The sequence below is a fragment of the Pempheris klunzingeri genome, chromosome 6, assembly GCF_042242105.1.
Source record: "Pempheris klunzingeri isolate RE-2024b chromosome 6, fPemKlu1.hap1, whole genome shotgun sequence".
Classification (NCBI taxonomy): Eukaryota; Metazoa; Chordata; class Actinopteri; order Acropomatiformes; family Pempheridae; genus Pempheris; species Pempheris klunzingeri.
Window position 1 is genome coordinate 6,776,064 of NC_092017.1, and position 15,773 is coordinate 6,791,836.

The window sequence follows — 15,773 nt, forward strand, 5'->3', positions numbered from 1 at the left end:
GGTGAGAGTGCTGGAGGGCAGAAGGAAAGAAATAAAGGGAAGAAAATGCAATGCAATAAGTGGTTTTTTTGGCCACACGGTGGCAGCAGTAAAAACCATAACACTAACATATTATCACCTTTTCAGTTGATATGGCTAAGCTGTTAGCAAACAGTGGTTTATTGACACACCCAGCAGATGCTGAGCAACAAATCTAAGTCCAATATTCACCCTCTATTAGCTCTGTTTTTGCTCTCCACAAATACTAGATCTTCAGGCTGGAAAACCAAAACAAGAGCTCAATAAAGCTAAGAGGCTATAAACTGTTCACATTAAACTGTCTGCTGCAGTATATACGCTGTATGTGCATGTAAAGTAATGTCAGTGCAACCCTTTTCATGCCACAATAACACTGGGGGAAGCCATCGTGCACTGTAACAGCTGATTGAGGCCCATAGAGCATGGGGTCAGTGGATAAGGTCAGCTACAGCAGACGTGTGGTGCTCACCAACACAAAGGCAGCATGAATTCGATGGGATTATTGCTCACATGAAAGCAACAGGAACTCACGTGTGACATTTCAGCCCTGGCCCATAATAGCTCTCTAGGGAATAAGACGACAATCCTGTCAGGAGGCACTAAAGAGTTAAACTGATCCTTCTAACAATTTGCGGGAATACAGTAAAAAAGAAATACTACTACGAACCATTCAAATTACGCACATTGACTTGATCCATTTTTAATATGGAAATATTGATTATGGCAGCTTTAAAGTTAAAAGTTGCACCATTGATTCCACATAAATTATAACCCATTTAAGTGATTCAATGAGACACCATTAATTCTCCAATCCACATGCACCATCCAGGGGATTTGTTACGCCTCACATAATATCCTTGTCCAATGCCTGTGACATGCCTCATCAGAGAGAAGAATGATCCTCTTTATATGACGCCCCGTCTGTGGGCTGTGCGAAGACAAACTGCTTTCTTAATTTTTCCACCCTCATTCACAGCAATTAAACATTTCAGATAAATATCTTTCAACAAGTGTATTAGGAGTAAGACAGGGGCGCACTTAGAGGAGGTTAATCACTGCAACCACAATGCACAAGACTGTAACAGAAGGATTATATGTGAGCATTTGTTCTGTATTCTAATCAGGTATCAAACACATAACATAATGCAAACTGCCGTGTTTCTTCCATTCTCCACACATCCGTTTACATTAGAATAAAGGGGATTTTTAGAGCTTTTGTGGGACTGGACATAATGCTTAAACCCCCCAAAACAAAGCCCACTTGTGTAACACAGTGGTGTAAATCCACCACTCACGGAACACAAAGGAGCTGAAGCAAATTCAAACTTTGATTTCGGCGACAGAAGGAGGGAGACAGAAATGAAAGTTATCGGACTCACCTTTAAGGATGTCCTAGATGATGATGATGATGATGATGATGATGATGATGATAAGGATGAGGAAGACACGGATGATGATAATGATGATAATTACAGTAGTGGTGATAGTGGTGAAAGTTTGGGATGTGAGACATCCAGCAGAATATTCACAAATACTTCAGGCTGGCGGTCCTGTAGAAATGCTGGTGTGTGCTGCTGCTGGGACTGTGTCTCTGTTGTTAGCTTTTTCTTTTCTGTTGTTTTTGAGCGCAGTGACGTGGTTGTCAACAAGAGAGGCCGAGGTGTTTCTTCTCCTCTCCTGTGCTCCCCCAGCAGTGGAGGGAGATTTTGCTGAGCGGCGAACGTCTGGAAGGGAGGAGGAGGAGGAGGAGGAAGAGGAAGAGGAGGAGAAGAAGGAGATGGTGGTGGGGAGGGGGGGAGTGGCACAATTTTCTCTCCAGTAATAGCAGAAAACTCTCCCATTCAATCACTCTCTCCCCTTTTTACAACTTAACTTCCCACACCGCTTAGCCACCCCCCACCAGCAGTGGTGAAAATAAAGTGTTCAACAACAGTTTGTTGTACTAAATAAATTCAATTTTTGTCCTGAATTGCAGTGAAATTTCACATTTAAAAAAAAGAAAGAATGTGATTTGAATTTTAAGAGAATTTAATTAAATCAAAAATTAATTAACGCTCAAAGGTTACGACTTAATGAATAATGATAATAAATGAGGAGCATTTTTCTGCGATTTTTCTGCGTGGAAGAGCGGTCTGACAGAAACCACTGAGCCTAACTCACCAGAACAGCGTGAGTCAACTCCACAGATTTAAGGTGTAGAAAGGTCAGACAGGTCAGAGACAGGCTGCGAGGAAGACTTAAACCCCTGCGCTGCATTTTCAGAAAAGAATGTTCTCAATGAATTTATAACTCTTTTAATCACTACTATCTCTGAATGAATCATAATTAATGTATCACTATTATCTCCTCCTATATCATGCATGTAATATGATCCACATCATGCTTATACAAAAAGCATGGCCATTTTGTTCGTTGTCACGGCTCTATTACATTGTCTAAATGTCATTCCACAAGTCGTGCAAATCCGAATCTTTGTTTGAGCTCCTGGTTTATTTGTTTGTGCCTAAATTATGATGAAATTGTTTGCAATCCTTGTGCAAATGCAGGTTCAGGGTGGGGTCATTGTGAGTGCGTCTGTGGGGCAGGCGAGTGGGAGAGAAGGTTAAGCCAGACTCAGTAAAGAAAAGGTCAGAGGATCAGAGGGAAACTTAATATTCTTATATCCTCACTGACAAATTAGGTGCACTGTCCAAAAAAGGGTCTCTGGTGGTAGAAGTCACTTGTATCTTCTAACTTAAGTAGATGGAGTCTCTGACTGTCTGCCTGCCTGTCTGCCTGCCTGCCTGTCTGCCTGCCTGCCTGCCTGTCTGCCTGTCTGTCCTTTGATTTTCTCGACACTATTCATCTGATTGATGTCCCACTTGGCGGGTGCATTGCAGTGCAGTGTTGAGTGCCAGCTCTTGAGATTCATTAGTAGACAGAAGTACACAATGAGTAGTGCAGCGAGAGACCCCAATTGCATGCTGGGTACAGCTTGCTCTCCGTCGCCCTCTAAGGTGCTTTCAATGACAAATGAAGAAAAGGGAGAGCGGAGACGTTTCACTGTAGCAAACTCAAACATTTCAAGCATCGGTGATTAAACTTTTGTTAAGAATAATCTTGCTCCCAGAAATAGCCTGGTCCCAAATAGTTAGCTGTTAGCTGTTAGATGAAAGGTTAAGTTAAAAGTTGATTTGGATGAGCAGTTCTCGAGAAAATAATCTGCCTGTTCCGATGATGTACGCGTTGAACGGAAACAGGTCAAACAGCTCTTAAATGACCCTCTCTGTGATCAGCACGCAAAGCTAATGTTCAAGTTCATACCCCTTGAGGCGAAAAAGCATGAGAGTGTAAGCATGACACTTTCCAAATCCAACCATCAACATGATGCATCAGCACCAAAAATGTTTTGATGATACAAAATAATCAGGAAACAACAGATTTAAGGCCACAAATGTACTAAGTGATTCAAAAATGTATCTTTTTCTTTCTTGTTTGGTCGTACATCCCCCGGGAAAAAATCACTTTTTAATCGCAGGTAAATGCAATTGTTTTATGTGTGGATTTGGGGGCGGCGCTATAACATGATCAGGGAGTGTATCTTTAATTTAATCTTTTGATACGTTTCCCTTTGACCCAACACAACTGAGCAGATTAGGATTTTAACATCCTGCCATCCGTGAGTAGAAGCCAGTGAACCAGACTAACAGGGCCTAAGTAATTAGAAACTCCCACCACTAAAACCTTCCCCCAATGAAAATGATCTTTCCAGTGAACTGAACAAAATCAGGGACTAAAATATATTTCCATTAACTCTCCCTTCATAAAATGCTCTTTGCAGCAGAGCAGAGTGATTACAGCCTGTGGAATTCCAGCATCTGCCTCCTCCATTCCCAGAAATCAGGGGAGACAATGTTTCTCATTGAGCGGATGGCGTCACCTGGTCTCAACTCTCTGTTGCCTATGAAACCAAAAGATGAAAGCGATGCAGAGAAGATGGCCTCGGGGGAGACGGCACACTGGTCTTGTGGGCTGTCGTAAGACATAGTAGAGAGAACAGAGCAATCACATGTACAACAAGGGAGGAGAGTGAGCCAGGGGCTCTGAGCGATGGTAACTGGTGTCACCATGGACTCTGGGAGTCCTGGAGGAATGCTGTTACACTCATACCAACAAAGTCATGTGACGCAGGCTGACATATTAACATCATCCTGAGGTACATTTATTAGCCTTCACGGGTAAGTAGAAAATGCATGTGAAGCCTGACGGTGATCCACAGCCGTAGTCACAGCCCCACATCCCAGAAAGCAGCAAACCTCCCTGGAATGCTCCCTGAAGGTGTTTTTAGGGGGCAGGGTCAAAGGAGCCGTCATATTAACCAATTCCCACCAGGATATTACCACACTGCCATTCATAACCATTCAAAACGTGGCATGTTCAGGCACTTTGTTCCTCAAACACACCACAGATTTGACGTGTTTCCAGGAAATCCATTCATTGTTCAGACCACTTCAGTAACATTAGATCAATGGTTTCCTCCAGAAAGGAAAATTGCACTGAGGCTTTTTTTTTTCTTGTGGCCAATGTGACACTGATTTTAGGGGAGAACAATTCCACAATTCGAGATATGGAGGAGGGTAAAGTACATTTCTGATCTGGAATGGAGACAAATAGACGTCTTCTATGTGGATTATGTATTGCTTTTGTACCAGCCGTTTATTTTGTTGTGCATTAGAAAATCATTAAATTAACATGAATAGAACAAACAGAGCTATTTTGTAAACAACACAGACTTCATATTTGGAGTGATTAATTACTGGGATGTTATTATAACTATTGTGTTCCGGCTTCATGGAAATTAACTTTTTCCCCTACAAGGAAGATGAAATCTGCATTTCCTTTGTATGGGGAGAAATCTGAATTTCATGGCAATCCATCCACTAGTAAAATAAAATACAATCATGGATCTCTAAAGAAACAAAACTCACGTTTTAAAGGCATATTTCACATTTTCTTAAGTGGTGATTTTCCATTTGTTATATGTTACTGTAGCCCAATGATGGAGGTGTGTTAAGATGGAAGATGATGGCCCACGTCAATGTGTACGCTGTCTAATATCATTCACTGGCAATAATGGAAACAGGGACATTTTATTGGGAATGAAAAGGACCGTGATAGAATACGATCTCACAGTGACAGAGTGGATCATAAGCAGGTTTGCGAGGCAGTTATGTAGGTTCAACACCGATTTATTCCACGGGTGAAAAGGATAGACTAAGAGATAATAACACATGCCTCTCAGATATATTGGATTTCTTATCATTACAAGAAAATGATGACAGGTCTGGAGAATAATTCGGAGATGTGACGTGCAAACATCCACAACTCCCATGACAACTGGGCAAATTTCATCTTTCATGCTGAAGACCATGTGAAGTGATGGAAAGCTCGAGAAGATCTACTGTGCTAAATGGTGTCTCTAAGGTCAAGAATCAACAGTGAGCCTCGGCTGTTTCATATCCATTCATCAGCACACTTCTCATCAGATGGGTGAGAATCAGATGTTGCCCCCACTCCACAGAGCGTCGGGGCCCTGGGCTGCGTTCACCCGTCTCAGCGGACTGCAGACGAGCAGGATCATGTGCCACCAAGCCGCTGAGCTCTCTGGCTCAGCAGACAGCTAACCAACCGTTTTGAGAGCAACAATGGGCCAGACCTACGCCACCGCTGCCACTTCATTAGGGCTCTGGTACAAATGGCTCACAGCCAAGCGAGGTGTGGAGCGCACATTCAGCCCGAGCCACTGCATGAGGGAAGCCATCTTTAATCAAAAGCCAAAACGGCCCTGAGGGCTCAGAGGAGAGCAGATGATGACGATCAAGTCCAATTAAGGAACCTCTGGAGCTCTCGTGGGCTTATGCTGCTGATCTTCCGTCAGAAAAACAGAGGAAAAAGAAGAGGAACTGCTATATTTGGTTGTGACTCCCACCTTTGTTCTGCTGCCGTCCATCAGAGACTACAGTGCTGCACTTTGCATCACTTGGGAAACCCTTCATGCCTCTTCATGTCAACTACACTTTAATCCCCCCGTGTTCACATACAGCAACCCAGTACAACCCTCCAGATCGGCATGAAAATAAAGATAATCTGGATCATCAGTCCTTCGGTAGCAGCTCCAGCTTGGCACATATCCTCCATTTGTGAGAAGGATTCCTGTCTCATGTTTCTATGTTTCCACGTATGTGGGGGATTACTGAGGTTTCCTCAGAGGGGAAGCTGTTCTGTGGTTTTTGGGGGGACGTGATGGAATTTGCATGATATAGTCTGATCCCACTGAATCTTTCCAAGACCAACTGAACTGCTTATCCTTTCAACAGTGACCTGGGGTCAGTGCTTTGAGCTTTGCTGTAGGCTTTTAGGTGCATGGTTTTTTTTTAATAGACCCAGGGCATAAGGTCTTGCTCCCAAGGTCCTCTGACTCTTTAGGGGTGGAAGGAGCTCCGTGGTTCTTCTGTATTTAAGGCAGTAGTTGCCTGTTTAGGTCACTGAACCCCTTTAGGGCACTTGTTAGCACTAAACAATAACTAAAGCTGAGGCTGATGGGATTGTGGTCAGTTTAGTTCCAGAGAAATGTATATGATTTGGGGGCTTTAGACGTTGTATATGAGTGTAAACACCCCCCAAATCCTCCTGATCCAAATACCTTCTTAAATATCCTCAGCTTTGGCTCCTGCTGTCTCGTTCCCCATCCCACCATTCAGTCACTCTGCCTTTCCAGGAATTAATACCAGTTACACATGGTTCACTGGTCCTTGTTAGTCTGGCCACAATCATGCATACTTTGATCGTGTAAGTTATACTGCACTCATGACTGATCCACTCAGTCCAAGTCCAACATTTAGACTGAATCACGGGACTCCTAAAACCGAGCTTCAGTCTATAAATAAGGGAAATACTGAGCCACAAGTCACAACATTTATAATTTCAGTGGTCAGAAAGAGTCCAGGGCTCCTGACAGTAGATCTGCGTACTGTACACCAGCCACAGCCCTACTTAACTCTGTAAAATAGAAGTGTCTCAGCCACAGTCAGGAGCTACAATCTGATGTGCTGTGCAGATAAAACAGGACCTGTATGAATACAAAGACAAGGAAAATCTTGTTGCAGACACAGGACCATCACGTTCTTCTGTCCACCTCCCTCATACAGTCACATGCTGCTGCAGCATGTGAGAGCTGCCCTCTCTGTCTGTCTCTCTGTCTGTCTCTCTCTCTCTCTCTCTCCGTCTGTCTAAACCATCCCAAGCTGAGCAGCATCCTTCACCCTGATATGTTCTGAATGCAGTGGCCTATTGACAATTTGAAATTATGATAAACTAACACATCGAGTATATGTATATATATATATATATATATATATATATATAACATTATCTCATACACACACACACTAACAACTTCTACACACTTCCACAGAGACACAGAGCAAGTGTTCATTATTTACTGTTTTCTTGATTTTATGAATTGTACCTTTTTCCTTTTCCTTCTACTTCTCTCTGCATCATTACTTGATGAAAGACTACAGCTTTGAGAATGAAAAACATCTGGGGTTGTGGAGTTAGAAAGAAGTGAGCTCACCAGACCGCTGAGGCCACATCAGCCGCAATTTAGCGTAACACACCTGAATATGTACAGCCAATGTAATTGGTCAGGTTGCATTGTGGGTAATGTAGGTGCCAGGTTTTGACCAGGAACAACAACGATATCTCTCACCTGCCGCACCAGTTTTGTTGCTTTTTTTACCTGCCTGACAATGCCATAGGATCATCCTCATGCTCCACTTTCTTAAAGAACAGCTTCATCGTGCAACATCCTGGTGACTGAAGGGCGCTCAGACACTGACCATGTGATGGTAACACCCCCAGTCTGAGTCCAGTGGAGGAGCTTGTTTGCATGTTGATCCCACCTTTCTATCAGTCACTCATTTAATCTTAACTCTGCAATCAAGGAAGGGCCCTGAATATTACCAAGTTTTTGTCTTATGATCATAGTAGGAATTCCAATGAATCCTTATGTGTCCATTCTAAGGGTGCATTGCATGGTGGTGGCTGACTACTGTATGTAACACATACATTTACATAACCATAGATGAAAGAAACCGTTCATTCCCCCCACCCTGTATTGAAAAGCACCTGACTCCCACCAGCATAATGTACTTTGTGATTGTTACTGAAAAAGAGTACTAAGTCGATAAAGAATGCTAATGATTTTTAAGCCAAATCAAGCCATCGTAATACAGTGAGGGTTTTTTTTCCCTCATGCCTTTGAACTACACATGAATTTACAGGAAGGAGAAGTGGACGTAGACATCACACACTCATACACGTGAGGAGGGCTTACTACAGCCAGAGACACTACGAGGAATGCGTAGTGAAGCCCTCCGCCGCCATGAGTGGGGGTCTTAAGATCTCATACATCACCTTTTTTCCCAGCACGTGAAGGAGGCACAGCCTCTCATGATGCTTGAGCACTGCAGATTTCTTTAATCCCACAGAGCTACAGGTTTAAACACGAGGTCAAGATAACGCTCCACTGCCATCCTCCTACAACCTTTATACCACCAGGGATTCTGAAAGAAATCGAAAAAGAAAATCTGGTTTAATTTCGGCTAAAGCTCCGCCTGGTGAAAAGAGGGAAGAAAACCCAAATGAACCTCTGACCTAGTTTGGAAAAATTCAATATAGTGGGTTTAAGATGACAGCACCCTGTTAACCTTTTCCACACACATTACATTTAGACAATAACCTTAATCCAGACAACAATTGACAGAGCACAAAAAATCCAAGAAATAGATGTAATCTTTAAATTATTAGAAACACTGCGCTTGTATCAATTTGTGCTGCACTTGTTTTTCTAAAAACGCTCTCAGATCCTGTTGGTTGTTTGGCTGCCGGCCTTCGACAACAGGCACGCAATAGCCGCAGCTAAACGTGTTGCTCCAGCAACCAAAGTGTTCAATAATTCTAGCAAAACCATCGCAAAGAAGGCTTCAGTATTTTTCCATTTGGATTTATTAACAGAAATGTATTAACATTTAATATGCAGGAATGAGACCTTCTGTGAATACATGGCACAATCATATTATATACATTCTTTGAGGAGACAGTGCACAAACGTGGTGGTGGAGGGGGGAGGGGTAAATACAGGAATCTTAAAATGACCCTTCAGTGGGCTCCGACTGAGCCGAGTGAGAAACACTGACACTTTTTTAAGTGAAAAATGTTGGTTTTTTTATAAAGAAACATGGCTGTTACCAAGAAACAAAAAGTAATATTACTGTTTTGTCGCACATCAATTTCTATATACAAACTAGGGACAGGTAATTCACACAAACCAGAGGGAGAAATCTACCACAGTGCTAGGCTGGAGCCATTTTTTAACTCTGTAACTGTAACACTATACATAATTCCCATGTAACACAACAATTACATGTGCAGCTAATCACCCCATTTTATTTTAAAGAAACTAAATCAGAGCAAACCTGGGTTTTTTCCCTCTCTTTAGCTTATAATGCTTTTAAAGCTCATTGCACATTTTTCCCCCACAGACGTTTGTGTCTTAGTAGAAAGCCTGTATGAATGTGTGCATTAACAGGTGGCATTACTGCAGTCTCTCTGTGGCAGCTCTCCTTCTCGTAAGGTCAGAGTTCAGTGTCCTGTTAGGTAGTCCTGGGTGGAGTCTGAAGCGAAGGAGTCGGCATCCTCGTTATCCGAGTCTTCGCTGCTGTCGTCGGCGGCGGGCTCCCCGGACAGGGCGATGCGGGCGTAGTCGTCGGTGTCGATGGACTTGCAGAAGTGAATGGCGTATTTCAGTTTCTCCTCCAGCACCTGTTTGCACGAGTACCTGGGCAGCTTCAGCAGGAAGAAACACGTGTAGGACTCTGGCAGGAAGTGGTCAGGGGGGTTGTACTTATCCAGCACCTGAGGACAGCAAGAGGGGAAAAAAAGGATTTTTTGCTGGGCTCGCTTTACCTTTTTATACCACACAGAAGGCAATGTAATATGTTTCATGATCATACTGGCTAAAGTATGATAGTCTGATCAGTACACTTTGTCATCAAGAGGTAGCTTCCTAGCTACTGTAACTAGCAGTGGTGACAGTGTTTGCTGTACAGTAGGTCAGATACAGATAGAAACAATGAAAAGGGCTCCTACATGCATCCACTGTCACAACAATACCATTTTTAGTCTTTAGGGGTACACAGTTGAATACAAAAATAACATGGCTGCCCACACAGGACCTCTGTGAATTACATTTCAGACCTTTTATTTATTTAGATGAATGAATTCAGTGCTTTTTAAGACTTTCCAAGATCTGCAGTCAGATTTCTGCTTCTTACCTGCACAACAAAATCCCGCCCACGGAAGTCAGCGATGGTGCGAGGCAGACGCGTTCGACCCCAGACGAACCTCAGGAAGAGAGACCTCTCTGTGTTGGAGAAGGACTCCATGACTTCCCAGAACCACTGGATGAGCGGCGACGTCGGCTCCACTCCCTTATATGTGGCCACAGACTTGAGCAGGTGGAGGGGGATGTCCGGGCTTCCACACACCTGAGGGGAGGAAACGGTGAAAAACCAGCACACGGCCACACGCCGGAGGCAATGTCACGACCTTAAAACTGCTCTCACTAACCATAGTTTCCAGTTCGTATCCAGTGAAAAGTGACAGCAAGGGAACGGGAACTACTCGAGCCATTCCCTCGCGCACGGCGGAGACCTGCTCGTCAAACTCGTGCAGCCTGAAGGGTGGAGGGAACGTAAATGTAAACACAAACACAGAGTAGAGAGCGGCCATTTTGTTCATTCAGCAGGTTTTCTCTCACCTGTAATTGATTGCCAGGCGGACATATTCTGCGCGGTTCTCCAGGGTGATGTGGGAGTACTTGGAGCTGAGCTGGATGTCCTGGCCGCTGGCGTTGGGCACTGTGAAGGGCAGGGTCATGGCCTCAAACTCCTCCGCTGTGGCCTCGTTGTCACGGATGTACATCAAGCCGGGAATAAAATCCTTATCCACCTGCACAGTGCAGAGCAGATCTCCACTCACAAACCATTTCACCCATTTGTCTCTTAATGATGTAGAATTTCACCTGGTACATGCATTCATCTATTTGTGTGTATAAGTGCTCAGTGTCCTCGTGCTCACAACACAGTCCCCGTGAGCTCCACAGCGTTTCCGTGAGTCTTGTGCTGGATTCATTTCCCATCCAACCTTTCTAATAACTCAAGGGTAAAACCACAAGAGCACAAGAACAAGAGCAGCTTTGTGAAGGAAAAGGGCCTTTATTTCCACTCCAGAAGACGGTCCAGGAGCTCATCAGGAGCTCATGATCACAGCGTGAGGCCAGGCAAACAAAAGCTGAGATTGTGGCCCACCGCTTCTTTTACCAAAATGAATACAGTGGAGATTTGGGCCTTTCTGAGGAACAGGTACAGCGTGAGTTCACAGACATGCTTCTTACTGTAGAGCTCAGGGGAGCTGACAGGCTTGTGGTTTAATCTGAGGAGGAATGTATAGGAGTGTGTTCTTTCTGCAAGTTGTAAAGCAGATCACGGGGGACTGAAATGTTATATAATAACTAACTGGAATGGAAGGAGTATCTGCTCGTTCTTTCTGCAGTATCCAGTTGGATCAGATGAGTGGTTCTCCAGAATACTGCAAGCAGCACTTGGGTCAAGCACTTGGGTCAAGCACTTGGGTCAAGCACTTGGTGTGACGTTAAGAGAGGGATTCCTTTTAGTAGCAAGAGGGTGGAGATGTTAGTTTAGCTAAAGTCTATGGGACTTAGAAGGTACATAATGTTAAATTATATGACAGTGAGCAGTGGGCAAGAAAAGCTTTGTATTCTTATCCTAAAACTTTTTTTCTATGGGGTTTTGTTCTTTCAAGAGCTCGATTTCAGTTCCAACAATGAGAGAAAACACCTGTTAAAGCTTGCATGTCTCAGTTGAACAAAACAAAACAAAACCACTGAAGTCAAACTTTACACCTAAGTAACAGGCTGCTTTAACATTACTGGATAAAGCACCCAGACAAGATGAGAAACTGTTAATAATGCAAGTTCTGGGGGCAGGAGGGGTAATTATCATGGTCTCTGATTTGGAGTTCTTCAACAGTAAGAAACTTAATTTCAGAAAGACGGGACATAATACAGGACACATCAGTGGTAGTCGGACAGTTGCGCAACGTAACAAGAGAAGTCATTATAATGTGACAGTCATAGAGATAGAGTGATAGTGGTTTCTACCACTGTGGAGAATATCTGTTAATGACCCACTTGACAGGTCTGGACCGCCGCTGGATTTGCACTAACATTTTCACACTCAATTAATCCTCATCAGTGTGGACTACATACAAACTGAGAGTCCCATCGTGTAGGGAGGAGCAGGGCTGTGTACGTACCTCACTGAGGTCAGCGATGGTCAGGTTCATGCCTGCCAGCTGTTTCCATACCGGCTCTGCCAGATTCAGACTAAGAGGGCTTCCAGTCCGGATTGCAATGCCCAAGAGCACTCCTGCAGACACAGCAGGGCAGAGCGCATTACCCACAGATCAAACAAGAACAATCATCTGTCACTGTCCTGCGCACAATGTGTAGCAGAACAGCAGAAATATCTCTATGAAATGAAGCATGCTCGACAGTTCAGGCCAGGTGTTTTATCAGTAAAAGTGCACATGAAGCATTTGTACATTTTAAAATAAACCCGCGTATTTTCAGTTTTTGTTTATCTAGGATTAACACCCCAGAAGACCTGACTGGGAGATTAACTGGATTATACCTAGGAAGCGGAACATGCTCATGTGAAGAGGGGACTTGGCTGCGGGGTTGAGTAGGAAACAGTCCCTGTTGGCTCCCGACTCGTCGCGGCCGTTGGGGGTGACGATGAGCAGCGGAGTCAGGGCGTTCTGCAGCTCCTCGCACATTTCGGCGATGGACTCGCTGTAGCCTCCGCCACAGTCATCCACAGACTCCCCTGGGGAACAAAAACAAAGGCATTTTATAACATCCGGGGTGAGGAACATACACAGCCCCTTCTTTTGTCAGAGATATTTGGCTGAGGGGGTGGACATGCCCCTGTAGCACCTACCCACAAACTTGACCTTCCACACTCGATGAGGGAGCAGCAGGCTGTCTGGGCTAAATGAGCTCATTTTGGCACACATCTGACCAAATACAGACTTGGTTCCATCAGGACCTGCCAGGCCCCCTTTGCTACGGGAACGCTTCACCTGAGGGGTGAAAAGGGAAAATAAAAGATAATGGTGTGATTTGTTTCTGTTCTGTGCTTAACAAGTACATGCTAGACGGGGGGGGGAGAGTACTGATAGGCATGAATTCCTGGATATGACAGCTCTTTGCACTGCGGTTACAACCGGATATACATGAGGGGGGCACGGGGAGTGCTAGTGTTGAGATGCAGTGGCCCGAACAGAGACTCTATGTGGAGTAAAGTCTAAAACTCGCTCCAGGAGCCCCTGCAGACAGGCTGGAGCACCGATCACACACACACACACACACCAGAAAAATCCCCTTATGAAAGACATCACATGTAACGCTCAGGAGCCTGTCTGGAACACAGCCGCACAGTGAGAGGGGGAGGCGGAGGGGTAGAGAACTACAGTAAAAGTGAGAAGGAGACTTGAAGAAAGATGAAAGAGATTGTGAAACTGATTACAAGCGGGCAGATGTTAAAAATGTGTGTTTGCATGCATTTCCTACTGTACCTGTATCCTGTTGAGCTCCACCACAGGTCCGTGCTGTCTGTCCCTCACCATCGTGGCTTGAACCACTTTCCTGAAAGCTGCTTCCTGTTCACAGACAAAAAATGTTCCAGACAAATAAGACATTCATGCCAAGCAAACATATAGTAGTACGTTGTTGAGGTTTTGCTGCAAACGCGGCTGTTGACATTTTATTAGATTTTTTTGGGATTAAAATTCATGCCATCTCACCTTGCCCTGGGAGATGAGGATGCCCCTGAGTGTATCGAAACCCACTGAGGGTCCGTGGCCTGTCTGACCCAGTCGACCCTCCAGGTCAAACATGGGTATACATGGGCAGAAGAGCTCCGAGATGTGATGCAGCAGCAGCAGCCTGTTCCTCAGGGCCATTATGGGGATCTCCTGCAGGTGGTTGTACTCCATGGGAACCTTTGACACAAACACACATTGGTACAACAGGCATTTGAAGATCTACAAGTAACTTTGTTTTGATGTTGCTTCTGTGTGCAAAGCTTTACTGCCATCTACTGGAACATGAGGATGTCATTTTCTAACATACACGGAATGACAGTTCAAGTTCATTTCAAAGCCGGTGCAGTACCTGTGCAGGCAGTTTCCCAGCGTTGGTGGGCTTGCTGGTGGACCAGGCGAGGGTGTGAGCAGAGCCACAGGCCACCCTGTTGATTTTCTTGCCCTGCAGCGCAGCCACCAGCCGTGGCCTCTGGATGGCATTGGTTGTCCCATCTCCAAGTTGGCCCTCATCGTTGTCACCCCATGTGTACACTTCTCCTGAGCCAAAGACAACAGCAAAGCTCTCTGTGAAGCTGCAGTCCAACCCAGCTTAGCTAAACTGTTGGGACTCACTGATTCCAACGGGCAAAGAGAACTTGTATAATAAACTGACCTGAACTAAACCGACAAACACATCTGTGACGAGCATGTCCGTAAAGGAGGATCATGCATAAAATGCTCAATCCTACCATCCTCTGTGCAGCACACACAGTGCAGTGACCCCGTGGCGATGGCGATGACCTTCTTCCCTTGTAGTCCCTGAACCTGTCGGGGTCGACGAACGTGGTCGTCAGAGCCGTGGCCCAGCCGGTGGTAGTCCCCTTTCCCCCTACGAATGACATGATAGACTGAGCCGTCTCATCCCTTAACAATAGTGATAAGAGAGGCTGAGACAGATCTACTGTGTTCGGTGCTGTACATACCACGTGTACACGGACCCAGACTTCGTGAGAGCCACCGAAAACTGAGAGCCACACTCCACTTTGACCACGCCGAGGCCAGTGAGAGAGTCAATCTGAAAACAAGGAATCAATTCATCAATCGTTTGATGGACAATTATGAACACACCACATACATTCATGTAATTCATCCCACCAAGACACACATACATTACGGTGGGATGACAACCACCTCCTGCAACTCGTTATTTTTACACTTCTGTTTTTGTGTATATCAAACAAACACAATATAACATATTAATTAGCAAGCATTAGACATTTCTAGTCCTCGTGCTAAGCTAGCCATCTCCTGGCTGTAGCTTCAAATTTAGCTTAAGAAAGGTATCGATTTTCTTATCAAACTAAGAAAATAATGTCTATTTCCCAAAATGTCAATTTATTTAAACCTCATCTTTAACTTCCATTCTTTTATTTTAAACTGGCAGCACTTAGTTAATGTACATTGAAAGCAATAGTTATAACACACTCGAAGCTCTTACAGCTTGTAGTTTTTAGCATACTGATGTCTTTCCTCCCCAACAAATACGACAAACGTATAAAGTGATGCTTCCGCTGACCTCCAGTGCACACTGCTGTGTAAATTACCTTCATGGGGATTTTGCAGCCATCACTGCCTCCCCGGCCCAATTTGCCGTAGTCCCCGTCTCCCCAGGACCACACCATGTCATCGTCTGTCAGACACAGTGTCTGGGCGTCTCCGCTGCCACAGGCTACATCAATGACTCTGTGACCCTGTAGTGCATCCAC

General features: G+C 44.6%; 1 protein-coding gene across 1 annotated transcript in view; it reads right to left on the reverse strand.

Annotated features, from left to right (window-relative positions):
- Nucleotides 1-9,048: 9,048 nt before the first annotated feature.
- herc2 (HECT and RLD domain containing E3 ubiquitin protein ligase 2) overlaps nucleotides 9,049-15,773 on the reverse strand; it is a 38,184-nt gene continuing 31,459 nt past the window's right edge. Inside the window, exons 79-91 of the mRNA XM_070832464.1 lie at nucleotides 15,612-15,773; nucleotides 14,991-15,082; nucleotides 14,757-14,896; nucleotides 14,378-14,565; nucleotides 14,008-14,205; nucleotides 13,780-13,863; nucleotides 13,143-13,284; nucleotides 12,834-13,028; nucleotides 12,457-12,569; nucleotides 10,880-11,070; nucleotides 10,690-10,795; nucleotides 10,395-10,607; nucleotides 9,049-9,975 (exon numbers count right to left, since the gene is read on the reverse strand). Coding sequence (XP_070688565.1) covers nucleotides 9,703-9,975; nucleotides 10,395-10,607; nucleotides 10,690-10,795; nucleotides 10,880-11,070; nucleotides 12,457-12,569; nucleotides 12,834-13,028; nucleotides 13,143-13,284; nucleotides 13,780-13,863; nucleotides 14,008-14,205; nucleotides 14,378-14,565; nucleotides 14,757-14,896; nucleotides 14,991-15,082; nucleotides 15,612-15,773 — 2,097 coding nt within the window. The 3' untranslated portion in view covers nucleotides 9,049-9,702. The remainder of the gene's footprint in view (nucleotides 9,976-10,394; nucleotides 10,608-10,689; nucleotides 10,796-10,879; nucleotides 11,071-12,456; nucleotides 12,570-12,833; nucleotides 13,029-13,142; nucleotides 13,285-13,779; nucleotides 13,864-14,007; nucleotides 14,206-14,377; nucleotides 14,566-14,756; nucleotides 14,897-14,990; nucleotides 15,083-15,611) is intronic.